Source organism: Puccinia triticina, chromosome 15A, assembly GCF_026914185.1.
Source record: "Puccinia triticina chromosome 15A, complete sequence".
In the NCBI taxonomy this organism is placed as follows: Eukaryota; Fungi; Basidiomycota; class Pucciniomycetes; order Pucciniales; family Pucciniaceae; genus Puccinia; species Puccinia triticina.
Window position 1 is genome coordinate 607604 of NC_070572.1, and position 17909 is coordinate 625512.

The 17909-nt window shown below is 47.4% G+C and overlaps 2 protein-coding genes across 2 annotated transcripts; one reads left to right on the plus strand and one right to left on the minus strand.

Moving 5' to 3' along the window:
- Positions 1 to 954: 954 nt before the first annotated feature.
- PtA15_15A68 (uncharacterized protein) lies at positions 955 to 1200 on the minus strand (the record flags this gene model as incomplete). The annotated part of the gene is made up of 2 exons (XM_053163722.1): positions 955 to 964; positions 1022 to 1200. 2 exons carry the CDS (start codon positions 1198 to 1200, stop codon positions 955 to 957), a joined length of 189 nt encoding a protein of 62 aa, XP_053027233.1.
- A 5703-nt stretch (positions 1201 to 6903) lies between these two features.
- Positions 6904 to 7333, plus strand: PtA15_15A69 (uncharacterized protein; the record flags this gene model as incomplete). Its single annotated transcript, XM_053163723.1, has 3 exons — positions 6904 to 7028; positions 7095 to 7116; positions 7310 to 7333. The coding sequence occupies 3 exons, from the start codon at positions 6904 to 6906 to the stop codon at positions 7331 to 7333; spliced, it is 171 nt and encodes a 56-aa protein (XP_053027234.1).
- Positions 7334 to 17909: the final 10576 nt, after the last annotated feature.

Below are 17909 nucleotides of genomic sequence, written 5' to 3' on the forward strand. Positions count from 1 at the left end.
AATCCGGGCGAGTTGAATATCAGTCTTGTACATTTTGTCCGCAATTGTGCAGCGGTTTTTGTGGATCTAGAAGACAACATTTGGACATCAATTAGGAAAGCTTTTTATCTTTCATTCTGCTGGGCAGAATTTGGTGTGGCAAGGCTTACCCTGTTCTTCCATTGCTTACATTGGTCCTTCGTAGCCTTCGTGTTTTTGAGTTTTTCATACTCGGCAACTTCCATGTTGCCAAAATTGTTCAGTTCACGCGCCTTGGTCTTGAGCCATCGTTGTATGAGCACGGGCGCTTGACCAGACTTGGACTCATTGAGGGGCTGGGTGCGGCGAATCTAGTCAACTGCTCTTGTTGCGAGAACCTCAATAACAGCTGAGTTCCACGCAGAGGTGCGGCCCGTATGCACCGCATCCCATTCAAATGTGACTCTAGATATTCCTGCCAAAGCAAAGGCTCGCTCGACATCGGCTTGGGTTTGAAAACTTATTGGCTTCAATAAGTTGCCAGGACCCTTGCGGACGGCTGCAGTGAACCGTGGCAAGACGATGTTCCGGCGGATTTCTTTTTCGGCACTGGCAACGTAGTAGTCGACCTCGGCGGCGGGTCTTCCATGGAGAGCCTCGCGTACTCTTTCAAGCTGTGCGACTATCACACCGCTCCTCTCCTCAATCCAATATAGGTCCCGGAGTTCTTTTTTGGTTGGCGTAACCAGATAGTCTTGAGGCTTATCTGGATTGCCAAGAAAGAATTTCACAAAACCCTGGATACTGCGAGACAGAACATCGTGGTGCGCTGCAAGAGCTCCCTTTCCCACGATCCCTCTGACTTGGCGCCCCGATCGTTTCCTGTCTTTGGCCTCTTCAGCCAGAATTCGTGCTTTCCTCGCATTGGCAACCACAAATTCGGGGCCCAGCCGCTCATCATCATCGCCAGTAGGTGGGCCCTGACCCTCTGCGCCCCTAGTCTGACCTGCAACAGGACAAGTGTCAGCGGTCGGCAAATGAAGTCCTCCAGCAGGACCCACACTTGCCTGCAGTATCCGTTTGCATCGCCGCATCGGCAGCTGAAGATCCTCCTTGTGCTATGAATTTTGGCACTAGCTTATCCACCAGATCGGAGATCCATGACTGGTCGCCTCCAGAAGGAGCGGGAACACTACCCTCTGGTCCTGGGTCCTCGGGGGGATTTGGAGGATTCGAGGTCATGATGAAAATGGTTAGATGGGTCTCTGATGCGAAATCCCACACAAAGCCCTAATATTGAGCAATGATGAAGGTTTTTGTGGTTGTAACAAGGAGCGCTGGGATAGGATTTGGTATTTCTCAACACAAAGTCAGAGCCAAGAACGGGGAACAAGAGTCAAGTATGCTAGTGGGAAGTCGGTCAGACATGAGACATAACTTCACAATTCAGACACAATTCAGACAGGCCGCTCTTCAATATTCCCCCTTTCTCAGGATTTCTTCCGGATGCCTTTGGTACCACACAAAGGCCAATGTTTATGCCATCTGCAATGGTGCCCTCGTAATAATCTGCCCACCTCCTCTGAAGCCTGCTGTGCAGTTTACCACCTCCCCTTTGATCCATCCCAAAGTTTAATCATCCGCCAGGCCTTCCCACCCCTACGTAATGCCCAAACACGCCAAACCAGCTCACTCAGCAACACACCAACCCTCAGCAACATTACTCAGAAAAAGCACTTACTGCAGTACGTAAGCCCACCGCACTGATGGTTTCAACGGCAAATCCAAAGGTGCCAGCAACATGGCCAATGATACAGTCACTTGCAATCACCGTTGTCCCGTCAAATTTTGCCTTCACCAAGCGGCAGTTGAGATCCGGATAATCTCCATGTGGATCCTCAGACCGCTGTGCCTCTTCAAATGACTTCACCACAAGCCATGTTTGTCCCGGTGTTTTGTTTGATTGGAAGATATTTTCTACCTCACCAAACCTTTGATCCTTGCCTAGGTAAAACTTGACAAAGCTGTTTCCTTGATGATGCTGGTTCCTGGTGAATGTCTTCCGGTCGGCTTGAAAGCTTGGGACTATTTCTACTGTGAAGTCCAAAATGCGGTCAGCATGACCCGTCGTCGCTGTGGGTCTTGTCCCATCCCTCCGTGCCACAGCGCGTTTCCACTTCTGAAATAAAGGCGGCTCCAGTACGAATGTTGAAGGACTCCCCCTTAACTCCAACTCCTCCGCTGCCCCAGTTTGATATGTTGTGTCATTCTGCATCGAGCAGAGGGTAGAATTGATATGCCACTTGTTTATCAATGTCTTTGGTAGTTCGTCTGCACATCCAAAGTGACAAATTGTCAGCAAATTTGTTCAGACCCCACACCCGGTAGCAACAGAGAACACCCACCGATCTGGTGGTTTGTGGGGAGCCTCTGTAACATCCCGTTAACTCTCTCTTGGGCCCACGCTGCAGTCAAGCGAGGAGGGCCAAACCTCCTGATCACTTCTGAGAAGTGCTGCGTCAGATGCAAGTTAGGCTTGCTTGATTTTGAGGGCCATCCATCCTGCAGACACCTTTGGTACTTCAATATCAAACCGTTGTGGTGATCCAGATCTGTTGCGTGCAACAAAACTGTCAAAACCTCAACTTACAGCCTACAATACTAGCATATGATAGAATATTATTAGAGAAATAGATTTTACATACAAACTTAACCCTAGTCACTCACTTCAACTACCCAGCTAGCTCTTTTAGTTTAGAAGTTAGTTACAATTATAGGTTTAGTACAGGCCATACCCAGGTGGAAAGTCATATAAATCATAAACGGCATGCATATATGGAAGAGTATAGTTAGATTTACTAGTTAGGCAGGCCTCCACTATTAGCTACAGATCACCTCACACAACCTGCGCGTTGGAAACTGCAGTGACTAGGCCTCCACTCAACAACTCAACAGATTTGCGCGGACCTTACATTGATGCATGCGGTCAAAAAGCCTCCACTTTGGCAGTGCAACCAACCTAGGCGGCCTTTGCCTTAAAAAGTACAAATCACACATTGTCATGCGGAACATCAGTTTAAGTTATGCACCCCTTGCAGAAGGCAGTGCAATCCACAGGGTCACCACCAGCAGAAATGCCTTGAGTGCAGCCCTCACCAGCAAAAATAACTCAGAAAAGAATATATAAGGAGGCCCTCCTCCCACCATTTTTCCATCATCACCCAGGCACCCCAGCTCAGTGGTCACCAGTCATCATTTTTGCCATCATCACGGAAGACACAGTCATCATAAATTAACATAGAAATCTCATACCACACTCCATCACCATTTCCCTCTGCTGAAACCATTAAAAACCCAACAAAAAATATGCTCACTTGATTATATTCTTTGCCCATCTCGCCATATAGAGGTTGTATACGCATCTTGTATTTGTTAAAACTGATCTAGGTCTGATAGAGACTACTACATACAAGTTTTCTCCGTCATAAAAGTCACGCCACAACAATAAATAAATTTGTTGTCAGAATTCTGTAGTATAATAGAGGGGCAGGTCTTTCAAACCACCCGTAACAGTAGTATTACTTAGCTGGAATATCATATTGTTATTTCCCCCTCAAAGAACTGCCAACCCATCCCAAAGGAGTTCTCACACCGTCCAGTTCTCCGAGGTTTTGCACACTGATTTCCGGCAGAGTTAGGAAGTGTGCCACTTGAGATAGTGTGGTAGTAGATTCTAACAGAAAAGAAATTCTTCTTCTGGTCGTTGTGGAGGCGGCCACTTTGTGAGATTGGACCCAGAGCGGAATAAGGGCAATGGTGTAGTACACCTTGTACAAGATTAGCCATTCGGCGGCCTTCAGTGAACCGTGGATTGCTGCACCCAAATTTGGGGGCACCCTATCTATCCAAGACGGCAAGATGGTGTGTAGAATTGTGCGACGGACAACATCCAACTCCTCTGGCGACAGTCGGGGGCAATCGGGTGCATCAACTGGCAAAATCGCCTGGATCCGTCGCGCGATGACAGTATCACCACTCCCAGCATCCTCATCCAATTCAGTCGTCTCCTCCTCCTCAAATGCATGGTACAGTGATTTCTTCCGCACTTGCAGCGCATAGGAATGAGTGGATGAAGATCCCAAGCCAGATAGAGGCACCGCTTGTGATTCCGCCTCTGTTGAGGAACCCGATCGCGGCGCTTTTGTCCCCCTGCCTGCGGAGCTCCCCCCACCGCTGGATGTATTAGTTTGATGGGTTCGTTTGACAGGCTTTTCGGCAGAAGTAGCCTCTGTGATAGAATCCTCCCGCTTTTGTTTTCCCTTAGCCCCACTAGACCCTTTGGGCTTGCCAGAAAAAGGATGCTCTTCATGAGACTTGTTGTTCTGCCACGCTTCGTCTAGCTCTTGAATTGACTTGAGTTGGGCCCCTGCTGCCGGCAAGTTCAAGAACCGCATGCTGTGATCTTTCAGGTCACCCAGGGCCAACGCGTGCATCACCTCAATCGAAGAGTATCAAACAGGTTTCCAATACGGTAGCTTGTTCAGGACACTCCACCTTGCGCCATGCTTCTTCGCAAATTTCTTCCGCTCGGTCCAGTTTTGAATTTTACGCCACGCAGTCGCTTGCTTCAGGTGCTCCTTGTCTGTTCTTGGGGGAAATTTTGCTGTATCCATTTCGTGCAGGTTGTGCTTGCTGAGCAGACAAAAGGAACAAAATAGCAGTGCGGTGTGACTTCCAAATCCGTTGGTCTTGTGCAGGGCCGGGAGATCTGCAATAAGTGGGAATACAGCTGCGCAGACTGTTCTACCGGTGGGATGAAGGCTTGTGGATTCAAAGTAAACACCTTTCCAAAACTCTTGCAGCTCCTCAACCAAAGGGCGTAATAGGTGGTTGATCTGTTCAAGCTTTGGTTCCTGGGGTCCAGGAATTACGCCAAAAAGAAATATGTTCTCCACCTTGTATCTTAGGGTTGCAGGGAGATTTAGGCAAACCAAAATTATGGCCCCAACAGTTGTGTGCTTGCCGAGATTCGAACTTCCTCCTGGGATAAACCAGTCAAGATACAGGCTGAAGACCAGGTTCCCAGAGTGTTCTGTGTATCTTCCTGTCCCGTCATCTGAATTGCAGAATTCTTGCCAAACCCGCCCATGCCATACGTCTCCCATTGGTTCTTCAGTGGACCAGTTGACTGCAGCAAGACTTGAATCTAGCAAGACTTCAAATGGAGGTTGGGCGAGCCGGCTCTTCAACCATGATTTGAGCGAGACATACGTGAATGTGCGAGCTGGGACCTCTTGTTGACTGTTATTCACCTTGTAGAGAGCTTTGTCGCATGTCAAATTCAGCTTCTTGGACTTAGCCCACTTGCAATAGCCTTGCCTAGGCGACAGAAAAGGCTCTGTGCATTGTTGTGGATGGTTACCAGGCTCGGATTGGGTTGGGTACAGCGCAAAGCACTTCTTGCAGCATACACGTGTTGTCAGTTGCGGATTGAGGCCAAGGTGGTGGAATACAGCTTCTTGAGTCTTTGGGATCTGCGCAAGGATGGTGGTTGGATCAATTGTCGTCAAATACTTTAAGCTCCAAATTTGCGCCAGAAGAACGACATTTTCCCTTGCGGCCTTCAAGAATTTGACAGCACCATCTCTACTCAGCCGGTTGGAGAAGACGGCAGATGCCGCTTGAATCATCACCTGCTTGGAAAAAGCTTCTTCCAGCACAAGTTTTTTTGGTTCAGCACGAATTAGTTCAACAGCTTCGGATCTGGAGGCTATTGGAACAGTCTGCTAATTGTCCATCAGTCTATACAGAACAGGCTGCGCATCATGTGGACAAATGTCTTTACTCACAGTGCTCTGATTTCCTGATTCGTCAGAAGATTTTTGATTAGCCACGCTGTGGTTGGACTGACTAACGTTGAGTTTCATCTGATGATTCTGGAATGCGCGCTTTGACAAAACCCTTCCCGGAACAATTCCTTGACTTCCCTCTTCATGTTGGGCTTTGTTGCAGCCATGATGTTCACAGAGACAAACATATGCCTTCTGGTTGGCCATCAGAAGCTCAATTATCTTGATACAGTAATGATTGTCAAGCGTCCTGGAGAATCAGAAGGTGATATGTGTGTGATCAGCTGGATTGGTGATATTCTGTCCAACGTTTGAAGCTGGAGGAGTCCTCAGAATTTCTGGCGCCCGCTCTAGCTCCAATCATTGGCAGTAACATGTTTTGGACACTACATCCCCATGTGCACTGTGGCAGAAGTGTCACGCAACTGTTGAATTTTTTCACTGGCCCTGTACACACCATTTTTTGGCACACAGGTGATTGACCAAGTACCCGATTGGCCAAAACTCACGCGACCTCTGAAAAGAGTTGATGCACTTGTGTCACCTGCTGCTTGCGCGGTTCCTCCGCCTCTGTGGTCAATTCCCATACACACCCATCTTAACTCCCACTGCACGCACTCCCTGCAACAATCAAGCCCTGCGGAGCCCATGACACACCGCTCTTCAAGACTAACACATATCAGTTCTCCATTCCTTGACGCCAGTCACAATGCTAGATTCCTCAGTCGCTCTTGGTCATAGGTTTCCCCCACGTACTCACACTGTTTATTTTGTCAATTCATCCTTGTTAATTTGGCTATCCACCTCAACATCATGCAGAACCATGCTTCATTCACCAAATTACAACTGCAGTGGATAAAGGAAAAACAAAACCTTGTGGAAACCAAGATGTCACACGTCGTGAAGCAGCCAGATGAAAATTCCAACCTGGATGTCCAACGACAATTGGCCTACAGATTTCAGGCCAAGTTGGAGGCCGACGCTTATGACCTGAAGATCCCCAAATGGGCGGTTCCAGATGTGAATGCTGCATGGAACGCTATAAGAAACCGCAAGGGAAAGGGTGAGTGTCTCTTGGGCAAGGATCCTTAAAGAAATGCTCATTCTCCTCCATCTCGCCGTGCTTCCAGGGCCACTCAACCTGATGTCTCCGGATCCGCACAAGGATCTACCACTGGAAAAGGCATCCTTGGTGCAACTTTGCAAAAATGAATGGCTAGGGTCAGTGTGGCTTACTTTGTGCTATGGGGAGGAAATTGGTCACTGAGTCCATGGAAATCTTCATAGGAGCGACACCACAGAGGACTTGGTTCATTGTCAATATAGCCGTGCATCTTTCACCATTCTGATGCCCCTCATCAAATGTGATGCTGAAACATGCAACCACTCATCTCGCACATCACACTATGTTATCCTAGCCTACATTTCTCAGCACTCTCAGGAAAATCACTAGCTTCTACTGACTCACTTTTGACCCTTGTTACGGATCCTGCATGACCCAGGTTGATCCAGTGCGACTGGCCTGATTTGGTGGAGCTTGGGACATTGAGTGCACACACATCCAATCTTACAAATGGTTTTGACATCAGAATACCGATTGGATGGTAGACTCTTGCCTCCACAGTGGTTAGCAGGCATCACCACCCACCGGAGCTGTCTGTGCTTTCAAGTATAATGATTTGGCTTGGGACCTCCAGAAACAAGGAGATGGTCGGAAGCAAATATGATCCATCACAGAGAATGTGTGTGGATTGTGATGAGTGGTGTATGGGGTTACTCACGCCAAATGTTTGTGCTCAGCTGAGGAGGCCACACCGGTCTTCATTGAGGGATAACCATTGGTGTTGTATCTAGGCCCGCCTTGCCTCGGGCAGATGTCCACCCTGATGTTCGGCCAAACATCAGGGTGGACATGCCTGCAGAAGATTAGTGTCCACAGGCTCTTTCACTAAAGACAGCCGTGGAGCCCTGGGACCCTCATTAAACGGCAAAAATTGGCGAGGTGCACGCTAAACCTCGATGTCCACCCTCATGTTCGGCCGAACATGAGGGTGGACATCCTTGAGGCCCGCAGCTGCGTTAAATCCCCACCCCATGCAGTCTAGCGCGATCCAAACAAGCAAGGTGACACCACTATTGTTGACTCATCCAAACTTTGGTTACAACTTCCCCCTTTCAGCTTGAACCACCTTTGTTGGCTTGACTGGGGATCCCACAACCTAAAATACTTAAAGACAACTTCTGTGGCTCTTGACCACCTCAATCCGCCCCCGGGTTTGAATCACCTGTCGCAATGTCATCGTCGAAGCCCAATTTCTTCAATGGTAAACCACCAACCGGTGTCAGCAAAATCAATCAGATATACTCCTCAATTCTCTCCAACTCCAAGTCACCTACAGCTCAGAGCATGGCGGCCTTCACGCGAACTCTCCTCAACTTGACCACCTCTCCCAAGAAACCAATCTCAAACGATTGGCAGCTGCGCCCCTCGCCCCACGACTTTCATGTTGGTTCCCACCTGCCTGATTCAATCCTGATCCACCCCATCAACCCCATTCCTTTGGAAGCACTCCTCAGCAAATCTCAGACTGTTGATTCTATATTCCGAGGTATTTTTCTTCGCGACTTGTCAATCTCTCACTTCCCGGGATCCACATTCTCATGGGATCATCCCTGGGACTTGCACTGGAACCAGCTATTTGCGAAGTTTATCTTGAAGCATTTGTGGAATGCGTACAATGCAGGTGCATTCAAATTTTTCTTCATGGATCCGGTCGAAGCTCGCAGCAGATCTATTCAGCATGGACTTCTCCATTGTTGGTTCATCGGGCGGCAGGACGGTCTCAGGCTTGGGCAATTTTCACCTGAGCGGAAATTGAAGAAGAAACAATCTGAATCCAAAGCTAAAATTCGGATGCAGGTTGGCATTTTATCTTTGGCTCATTTTACTCTGCATACTGATCCCTCTGTACCTATCGATTCCAAAACCCAGCTTCAGCAACATCGACAGGAGACTCTCTCTACCCTCCCCGTTCCTTCTGCCGTCCGATCAATATTTGAAAACATCAAAGCTACATCTGAGACCAAAACCTCGGCCCCACGAACCCTTGTCAAGGTGCCCTTGTCGTGGAGATCTGCCGAATTCAGTGAGCTCGCAGTGCGGTTGGACGCAATCTATTCACAAAAGAAGATCACCACCAACTGCCGCATCTATGTACATAACTACATCCTTGAGTCGCGGAGAAAACCCTCCAATTCGGCTCCAGCTCCATCAGACAACTTCAAAAATGTCCCACAAAACCTACCAGCCAACTGCTACTCGCTGCAATACCTTTCCGGTCTATCACACTCTCAAAGAGTACTACTAAACACCCAGGATGATGTCACTTGGCCAAATCTGGCCACTCTATGCTGATAGCGGCAACTTGTGGTGAGTATTCCATTTTCATACAATAAGGTTTGTCATCAGTAGCTGAGCACATTTGTATTCCTTGTTTCCTCCTCTCGGCACACTGAGCCTTTAGTTATACTCCTCATGATCAGTAATGGCCACAATGCTGCATGGTGAAGATAGGACGCTCACATTGCCAATTCTCCTTTTCACCTCTGTACTTGATAAATATTCATCTCCAGGCTACCATGTGTATAATATCTATAGACACAAATTGTATTTTGCTGGCCCAAACGGTACAACCTATCAATGGCTTGCAATTCACATGTGGGATTCCAACCCGGTTCCTATAATGTCATCAGGGCTCTCAGCCAGTGGGACCTCTGGCAGGAAAGGGGCTGACTTGCCATCATGTATACATTCTGAGCACAGCGCAAGTTGATTCCCACTCCCGCTGCGTGTATAGACGCCAGAAGCACATTGCAGCTGTCGAGGCTTTGAAAGGTGTTGAGGTTATCATCACGCTTTCGCACGTTTAAATTGCCCGTGAGCCAAGTGAATCCGATCTGATTCTCCTCCAGAGCTCGCCCAATGCTTGAGTGCAAGAAAATTAGAACACGCCATCATGAGTGTATGTGCCATATTTTGTCTGCTTACATCTGCAAAAATCCAACAAAGCTGGAGAAAACCACTGCCTTTGGCCGTCCAATCCCTTGAACCCCCTGCAAGAATTCTTGCAGACTTGAAATCAAGTGTACAACCTTGCCGGAATCTTGCCATCGCCATGTTGGTTGGATTGGCAGCTCCGCGCGCGCAAAAATTGGGTGGTTGCAGAATTGGCGAAGCATTGTTAACTGTCGGAAAAACTCTGAAGGGTCCCACTGCTCTCCGGCTGCACGCAGTCTCCCAAAAGTGCTGATGAATCTGGCATGCAACTCCCGTAACAATGACTCCCACGAAGGGCTAGATCGGACCACTACAGCGTGTTCAACTTTCTCGGGGAGATTCAAAAGAACATCCTTTGTTCTCCTCAGGCAGATTGAGGTCATCAATTGGGTTAGACTTTTGATGGCCTCTGGTGCCCCAACCTTCATCCTTGGAATCAGGCACCTTTGCCAGATGATTTCATTATCCCACGGCGCAATCCTCAACGTAGTGATCAAACTTTGAAGGTCTGTTAGTCGATTTTGTACCGGAGTGCCCGTCAAACAAAGCAAAAATTGAGACTGAAGTTGCCGTATGTTCCGGGTGCGGTTCGAGCTAGGATTCCTCATCAAGCTGTAATCTGCATCAGCCGGTAGTTCCTTGTGAGCAAAAAGGTTTTGGCGGACTGTCCCACTCACTGTGCTTCATCAAAGACAATTCTGAACCAGCACAGATTCAGGGATTCCACGGTGAGCTGGTTCCCAACTAATCTATTCCCACTCTCCCCAATCATCTTGTAGGTTGTCAGAACAACCAGAGATGATTGGAGGTCTTGACGAGTGAGATTTTTCCAATCAGGTCCGTGGAAAATACAGTAACTGATTGCTTGATCTTTGAAGTGGATGCTAATGTCGTGCTCCCAATTAGACAAGGTTGACAATGGGCAAACAACCAACGTTGCGGCGGATCAATTTACCCAGTTGGCCCAATGATGTTCCACCGCCAAATCGCGAGTAGCCAGGACGTAGGTCAGGGTTGTTAGAGTCTTTCCCAGACCCATGTCATCCGCTAAAATAGATCCTTGGGATGGCGTTGTGGAGCTTCGTCCGGTGCTAGGCCGGCGACAGCGCTGGGAAGGGAAAGTGGTGATGAGCCTGCCTTCCTGTGAGGTCCTAGGATGAATGAGATCTGAGAAAACCAGAGAAAGGGGGTTGAACAACACTGTCAGTGAGACTTGTTGGCGGGTTTGGGGGTTGAGGATCTGGAAAGGGATGCTGATGAGGATCTTGAAGGTTGATAAGGATCTAATGAGGTGATAAGGATAAGGATCTGAGAATCTTGATGGTGTATTTCGTGGATCAGAAGACTGCCATGCCTCCCCCTCATCTGAGTCCAAACTTCAAACTCAGACTCCAGGAAGTGAACATGTCACAGACATGTTCATCACATCCCTAACTACAAACAAGCTCTGCACAACACAAACAAAACAAAACACACACAAAGAAAAGATCAACCACATACATAGAAAAATGAGGAGAGTAACATAAGAGGATGGGTGCAATGGATCAAAAAGAACAGAGAGAAAAATCAACAATAATCATCAATATCAATCATAATATCTTGAATCTTGAGCTTGAAATTTGAGATGGATAATCTTGAGGGCTTGATCTTGATAACTGGTCACTTGAATCTTGAGTCTTCATCTGGATCTTGAACCATGGACCGTCTGTACCATCTTGCTCACCACAGCGTTGACGTTGATTGGTCCATGGGGTTGATCCCGGCCTCCCTCATATAGCTGTGAATTCAAGCATTTGTCGGATGAAGCCACAGAGCCATTCGATCATCACTGGCTGACTTGTTCTTGCGGAGAAACTGGAGCGCAGTCAGCTGATGGGGTTTCAGATTGGTACACATTTGTCAAAGAGCATCCAAGAGCCAACTTTTTTCGGCGGTCGAACCGGCTTCGGGCTGGTGAAAATCAACATGAGGAATTTCAAAGAAAAGGCTTGAATTTTAGTTCCAGATGGGTGTCAGCTCCACCCTTGCAGCTGCAAAAGATGCTTGGACAAGGGCAACATTGTCGGCTCGGCTGAACACGCAACCCCATAGCTCAGGCTGCCTTGCGTGCTGGGTTACTACAAAGGCGCGCACCTTGATGAGTTGCTGATTGGTAGGTTCAATCTTGTGGCTGGTAACTGGAGTCGAACAGGTTGACATGGGCCCTAGCAACGGGCCAAGATGCTGACTTGCTGTCTCGCTGAGATCTCCAATTCGCTCCCGGGGTGCGCGATAAACGTGGACCCGCAGGCGACCTCGTTGCAGGAAGCCAACCTGTGGGAAATCATGAATTATTGGATGGGGCGATGATAAAATTGGAGTAATGAATTGTCCAAGACAGTACGTGCTCGTCATGACAACTGTGGTGGCGGCTTGCCTTAGTTTGGGTTGGAATGGGTGATACGGAGTTGCAAAATTGGTGGTCTTTCTTTGTTGGATCCCCGGCAAACCTGTACCCCACACCTGCAGCGGACCACATACAGAGCATGTTGTCGTGACTTTGGCCCTGTTATTTTGTTTATCAGCCTATCAACATCCTTCCATGTATATGTGTGCACATACCTTGAAGTTGACATTTTGGGACTAAGAGACATATGTACACACAAGTGCTAGAAATGCAAGCTTCTAGTGGATAGCTCCCACATCCAGGGATCCGGGCCGGCAGAGGAATATAGGAGCGGGTTGAATTTCAGTCTCAAGGCTTCTCTAGACTCCAGTCCTCATCTGCCTATGGTTAGTTGTAGCAACATCACACAGGTTTTGTGTAATCTCCTAGACCATGTCAAGGGGTTAACGTGGAGCAGCTTATCCCAATACCACCTGCAATGACACAGGAAAGGCACAACTTTCTCCACACAACTTTTTGTGGATCATTTGAAAGTTGCATCACAATAGGAAAACTGCCACATTCTACAAATCAGGGTCCTGGTTAGTGTGTCGAGGCTGAGTGAGCCAAACTTCACTCACTGGGGATTCATTAGGATGTGGCCTGCAAACCATAACACATGTCAGATTTCCCTCACTTTATCCTGTGAGGTGGAGGAAGATATTGATAAATTGCCCAGATCAGAGGCATGAAACCGTAACGGTGTTGAATGTTCAAAGCAGTCAATTCAACCCTGACTTATGCATGCGGACTTTCCGCTTGGTGGACTATGATGGGAAGCAACAAAATCACTCCCATTTTCTGCACCAGGATTCACTTCTATGAATCAAATGAATCTTTGCAATCTGCTTCCGCATTCAAATGGTCATGATACATCATGCAATGAACCTTGGCTGCCATGAAGGCTGGAACATCAACATCCCTGTGCTGAATGGTGATGACCAAGCTGTGGAGTCCCCCTGGATTATGCCATGCTGCACCAGAACCATTAAAGAAAATTTACTTTACTCAAACCAAAGAATAAAATAGCACTCATATTGGGCAGAAAATATCGCGACATTGGCACACAGTGTTTCCTTACCAGACGGATAAAATAGCTATGCAATTAGGTTTTAATTCAGTTCATCGTCAGATCAGAAGGACCCAGTCATGAGTTCAGGATGGGTGGCAAATAAATTCAAAATTGGATTGTTTTGATGTGGAATGGATTCAACCTGAGATGAACATGTGTGGCAACTGAGCTCAGTGCTGACATTGGACTGCAATCAGACCTGGCAACTGACAAAATTACGGCCTGGCACTCTCTAGAGAGTGCAACACATTCCTCCCTGGTGTCATGTCATTTTGATGAACGTTGGGCCCACCAGACCGTTGGTTTATCGGTGGGACCACGGTTTGTGATAAGTTTTCGACCGGAGAACCCAAAAAAAAGGGAGGCGGAGATGCGGTAAGGATATGCTGGACAGTGAGAGGAGGTTTTCTCACTGGATCAGCTCAATGGCGGAAAAAGAGGGAGAGAACCAATGGGTTGATTGCTTTGAACTAGGCTATGGTTAAATAGACTATGTACATGGCATCAACTTGTGGTTTGAGAATAATAATGAATTTGAAACTTCTCAACTCAGTGTAACATGTCAAAAGGTACATTGATATCCCCATCAGAGATGCGCGCAATCTAGAGGATAAGCAGTAAACAAGGAAAGCTGACAGTCTAATCTGAGCAGGGATCAAAGTCTACAAGATCAGTAAGAAAGAAGCATGACCATGAATAAAAGACAGACCACATAGAAAGGGGGCAACATAAGTGTTGGATAGCTTTGATCTGAAAACAAGTCCATAGAGGAGGATAAAGTAGTTGGAATGGAGGGAGAAGGGAAAGTAAAGGGGTTTTAGGGATGAGTGGAAAGACAGAAATCCAACAGTTTGCAATTGGTTGGGCGGGGCGTCTGAGCGTGCAAAAGGGGGCGCCACAGCTTGGGACCGAGGCATGGTGGTTCACTGGTCCCCGCAGGGCAATCTGTGATCACGAGGGCACAGGGCATGGTGCAATCAGCAAGCACCATGCACAATTGGTTGGAGTGCACACCTGGAATTGCAACTTATGTAGGTCCCCAGGAAGGTCCTGGGGTCAGAGTTCGGTCCAACTTGGTGAGGAAAAAGAGTTGAACCGGTACCGCGCGGCCTGACTGACTACATACAACTGCTGCGCATACACAGTGACTAGTAGACACGTGGCGAACTCTAAACTACAAGATGATTATGGTTTTGATAATGTAGATTTAGATGAGATTTTCCAAGTTTGTAATTGTGGCACCCCCAACTCCGAACACCCCCCCCCCCCCCCCCACAATTGCAAACTTCACGCCTTCATCCCGAGATTTGCCAGGGCCACTTCCATCTTGTTAGGTCCGAGATTCTTTGTGAACACATCCGCTTGCTGAGTTGAAGTGCTTGTCCATTGTATCTTGATCTTATTTTCTCTTACAAAATCATTAATGAAATAAAATGCCCGCATGAGATACCGAGTCTTCTTCTTTGATGCATTGTCCCCTGCAATCAGAACTGCCGCCTTCTTGTCGCAGAAGATATTCATTTTGATGACATGGTTGATTTATTTGAGTAAGATTGACAGACCTGCCAGTTGTTGAGCGCCATCCAACAAAGCCACATACTCTGCCGCACATGTCAAGAGCGCCACAACCGTTTGCCTCTTTGCACCCCACGCAATTGAGTTGCCTAGATGCTTGATAAAAAAACCGGAAGTCGATCTTTCATGTTCTCCTCCCCAGTTTGCGTCTGACCACAGATCCATCGACTGCCCTTTCCCTTCTAGCGTAAGCTTCAACGTTGTTGACCGTTTCAAATATCCTACCAGAAAATCCAGTGCCTTCCAATGTTCATGAGATGGATTTTGACTGTACCGTGCAAGCAAGTTTACTCCATAAGAAAGATCTGGACGCGTCCCTGCCGCGAGATACATCAACGACCCAAGGGTCGACCGGTATTCAGTCTGGTCTACCGGCTCTCCAGCATGGATTTCAATTGCTGCGTCTGGCAATGTGCTTCATTGCGTGAATGTTGGCCTGGGATAGTCATCTACAATCTGTTGTGCCAATTTTTCTTGATCTAGCTCCACAATTCGCCCATTCACCTTGATTTTAATACCCACTATTCCGCATATCTTGTCCGACCACTTAATCTTCATTTCCCTCGCAATCGCCGTCTTCAACTCGTCCATAAGTGTTGTACTCGAAGCAACTACTAGACCATCATCAACATGTAGCCAGATGATTATGAATTCATCTCCTCTTCTGTAAACATATAATGATTGTTCTAGCTCAGATACCATGAAACCAAGTCGCTCCATTTTATCTTTGAAGAATAACCACCAGCATCTAGCAGCTTGTCCAGTTCCATACATTGCCTTCTTTAGTTTCATGATTTTGCCTTTGAGGTTGGGCCGAATCTCTACCGGTGGTTGAACGTAGACTTCTTCATCGATTGGGCTGTACAAGTACGCTGAGCTTACGTCGAAAGTTGCCATGGGATAGTTTTGCTTGATTGCTAGGGATATGAGTAGCCTCAGTGTCACCAGGGATGCTGTTGGGGCGTAAGTTTTGTTGCAGTCGCGTCCCATGACCTGGTTAAAACATTTTGCCACATACCGCGCGCGAAAAATTTCTGGATCGCCCTCTTTCTTGCCAGGCTTTATCACAAACACCCAACAACAGCCTAATACCTTCGCCCCTTTGAACGGTTCAACTGCTTCCCAAGCATCTAGTTCGAAAAACCTATCAACTTTGTATAATGCAGCGGTTTTCCATTGCGTCGCCTCTTGCAAACACAAGGCTGATTTGATTGTCGCTGGTAATCTCCTGTCTTGCGTCACTGGTAGGTTTGACATAGCTTCTTGTTCCGCTTTGGCATTCACTTCAGTTTGTTCTTCTCCCAATTTCAGCACGATCTGGTTCAGGATGAATTTGAGGTTGCTTTTTTTTGGCACTTTCTTCTTTATCAGCAAATTTTGAAATTCGGGAAAGATCACTGAATTCAAGTTTATTATTTGTCCGTCGCGGTTAGAGTGTAAGAGCCATCCAGCTGCTGAAACTGGATATCCAATGAGTTGTCCCTCAATTGCTCTTGGAGACAGTTTATCGCGTTTGTCCTTAGGTACATGAACAATTGCCTGTGCTCCGAACGGTAGAGCACATTTGGATCAATCTCTATGCCGTAGAGTGCTGTCACTGGACACGAATTCACTTTCTTATTTGGTATTTGGTTGTGGATGTGTGCGGCGAGTTTGTAAGCATAACTCCAGTAAGGCCTAGGCATTTGTGACTCATGTAGCATTGTACAAGCCATGTCGCTGAGGGTTCTGTTTACCCTCTTGGCTTCACCATTTTGCTCGGGACTGTATGGCGGTACTGGAGCGAGTCCGACGCCAATTGGTTCAAGCAATTTCTTGAGGGAAGCGGTGTATTCCGGGGCATTATCGCATTGGATATTCTTTGGGTATTTTCCAAAGGTGTTCTTCAGGTGATTGAGCCAGGCCATGATTTTACCGAGGACTTCACTTCGTTCAACCATTACATCGCACCAGATGTACGTCGATGCGTGATCTCGCATAGTCAGAACATATCTCATGTGGGAAAGGGCCAGCAACATCTGAAACTAGAAGGTCCAAGGGGTTGTCTCGCGGTATTAAGGAGTTGCTGCCAGGAGCTTTCTTGTCAATGCTTTTTGATCTCGCGCATTGAACACAGAAAAATGACTCCCAGGTTTTTCCTTCAACTTCATCCGGGAAATGAGACTTAAGGTATTTTCTTACAGCTTCCTTGGACACATGACCAAGGCTTTGATGCCATAAGAATGGATCGAGAGAGGGGCGCTGAGTCACTTTGTTTAATTTCAATGACTGATTGAGATTGGAAAGAAACCAGCAATAGTTCCGATACAATGTGTTGAAGATTACAAGATTTGGGCTAGTCACAGTCGCCACTCTTCCTTCAAAGGTCATCTTCCAGCCTACGCTTGTCAAACGACTAACTGAGAGTATGACGCCATCGACTCCTGGACAGTAGTACACGTCATCCATTGTCACTCTGCCCTTTGTGGTTGGTATGGAGATTGTTCCCTTGAATCTAACGTTGACCGTACAGTCAGTCACTGCGAGCATGATTTTCCTGGGTTGCGCTAGTTCTTATTGGGAGATATACAAGTCAAGAGTGCCACTCACGTGAGTAGAGGCTCCTGAATCCAGTAAAATTTTACCATTGCTGACTTTGGGTACGTCAAGTTGTTGTAGTCTGGTGTGCTTGCTGAATTGACAATTGGGAGGCAAGTAGTTTGATCCTGGCGCATCATGCCCATCAGGGGGAGGTTCAATCACGCCTGACCCAACGTCTTCCCAAAATGCACGGCAATTGTTGTACCAGTGTCCGTCTTGTTTGCAATATTTACACTGAATCCCGTGTTTTCTGGTCAGGTAAGGACTGAGAGGAACACCACGGTACGCTGTTGCTTTTTCGACCAATAGTTGAGACTTCTGTGGAACCGTTGTGGTGAGCCTCATCAAAAGCACCTTCACTCTCCGCAGGCTCCAGGAATCAACTATCAGGGC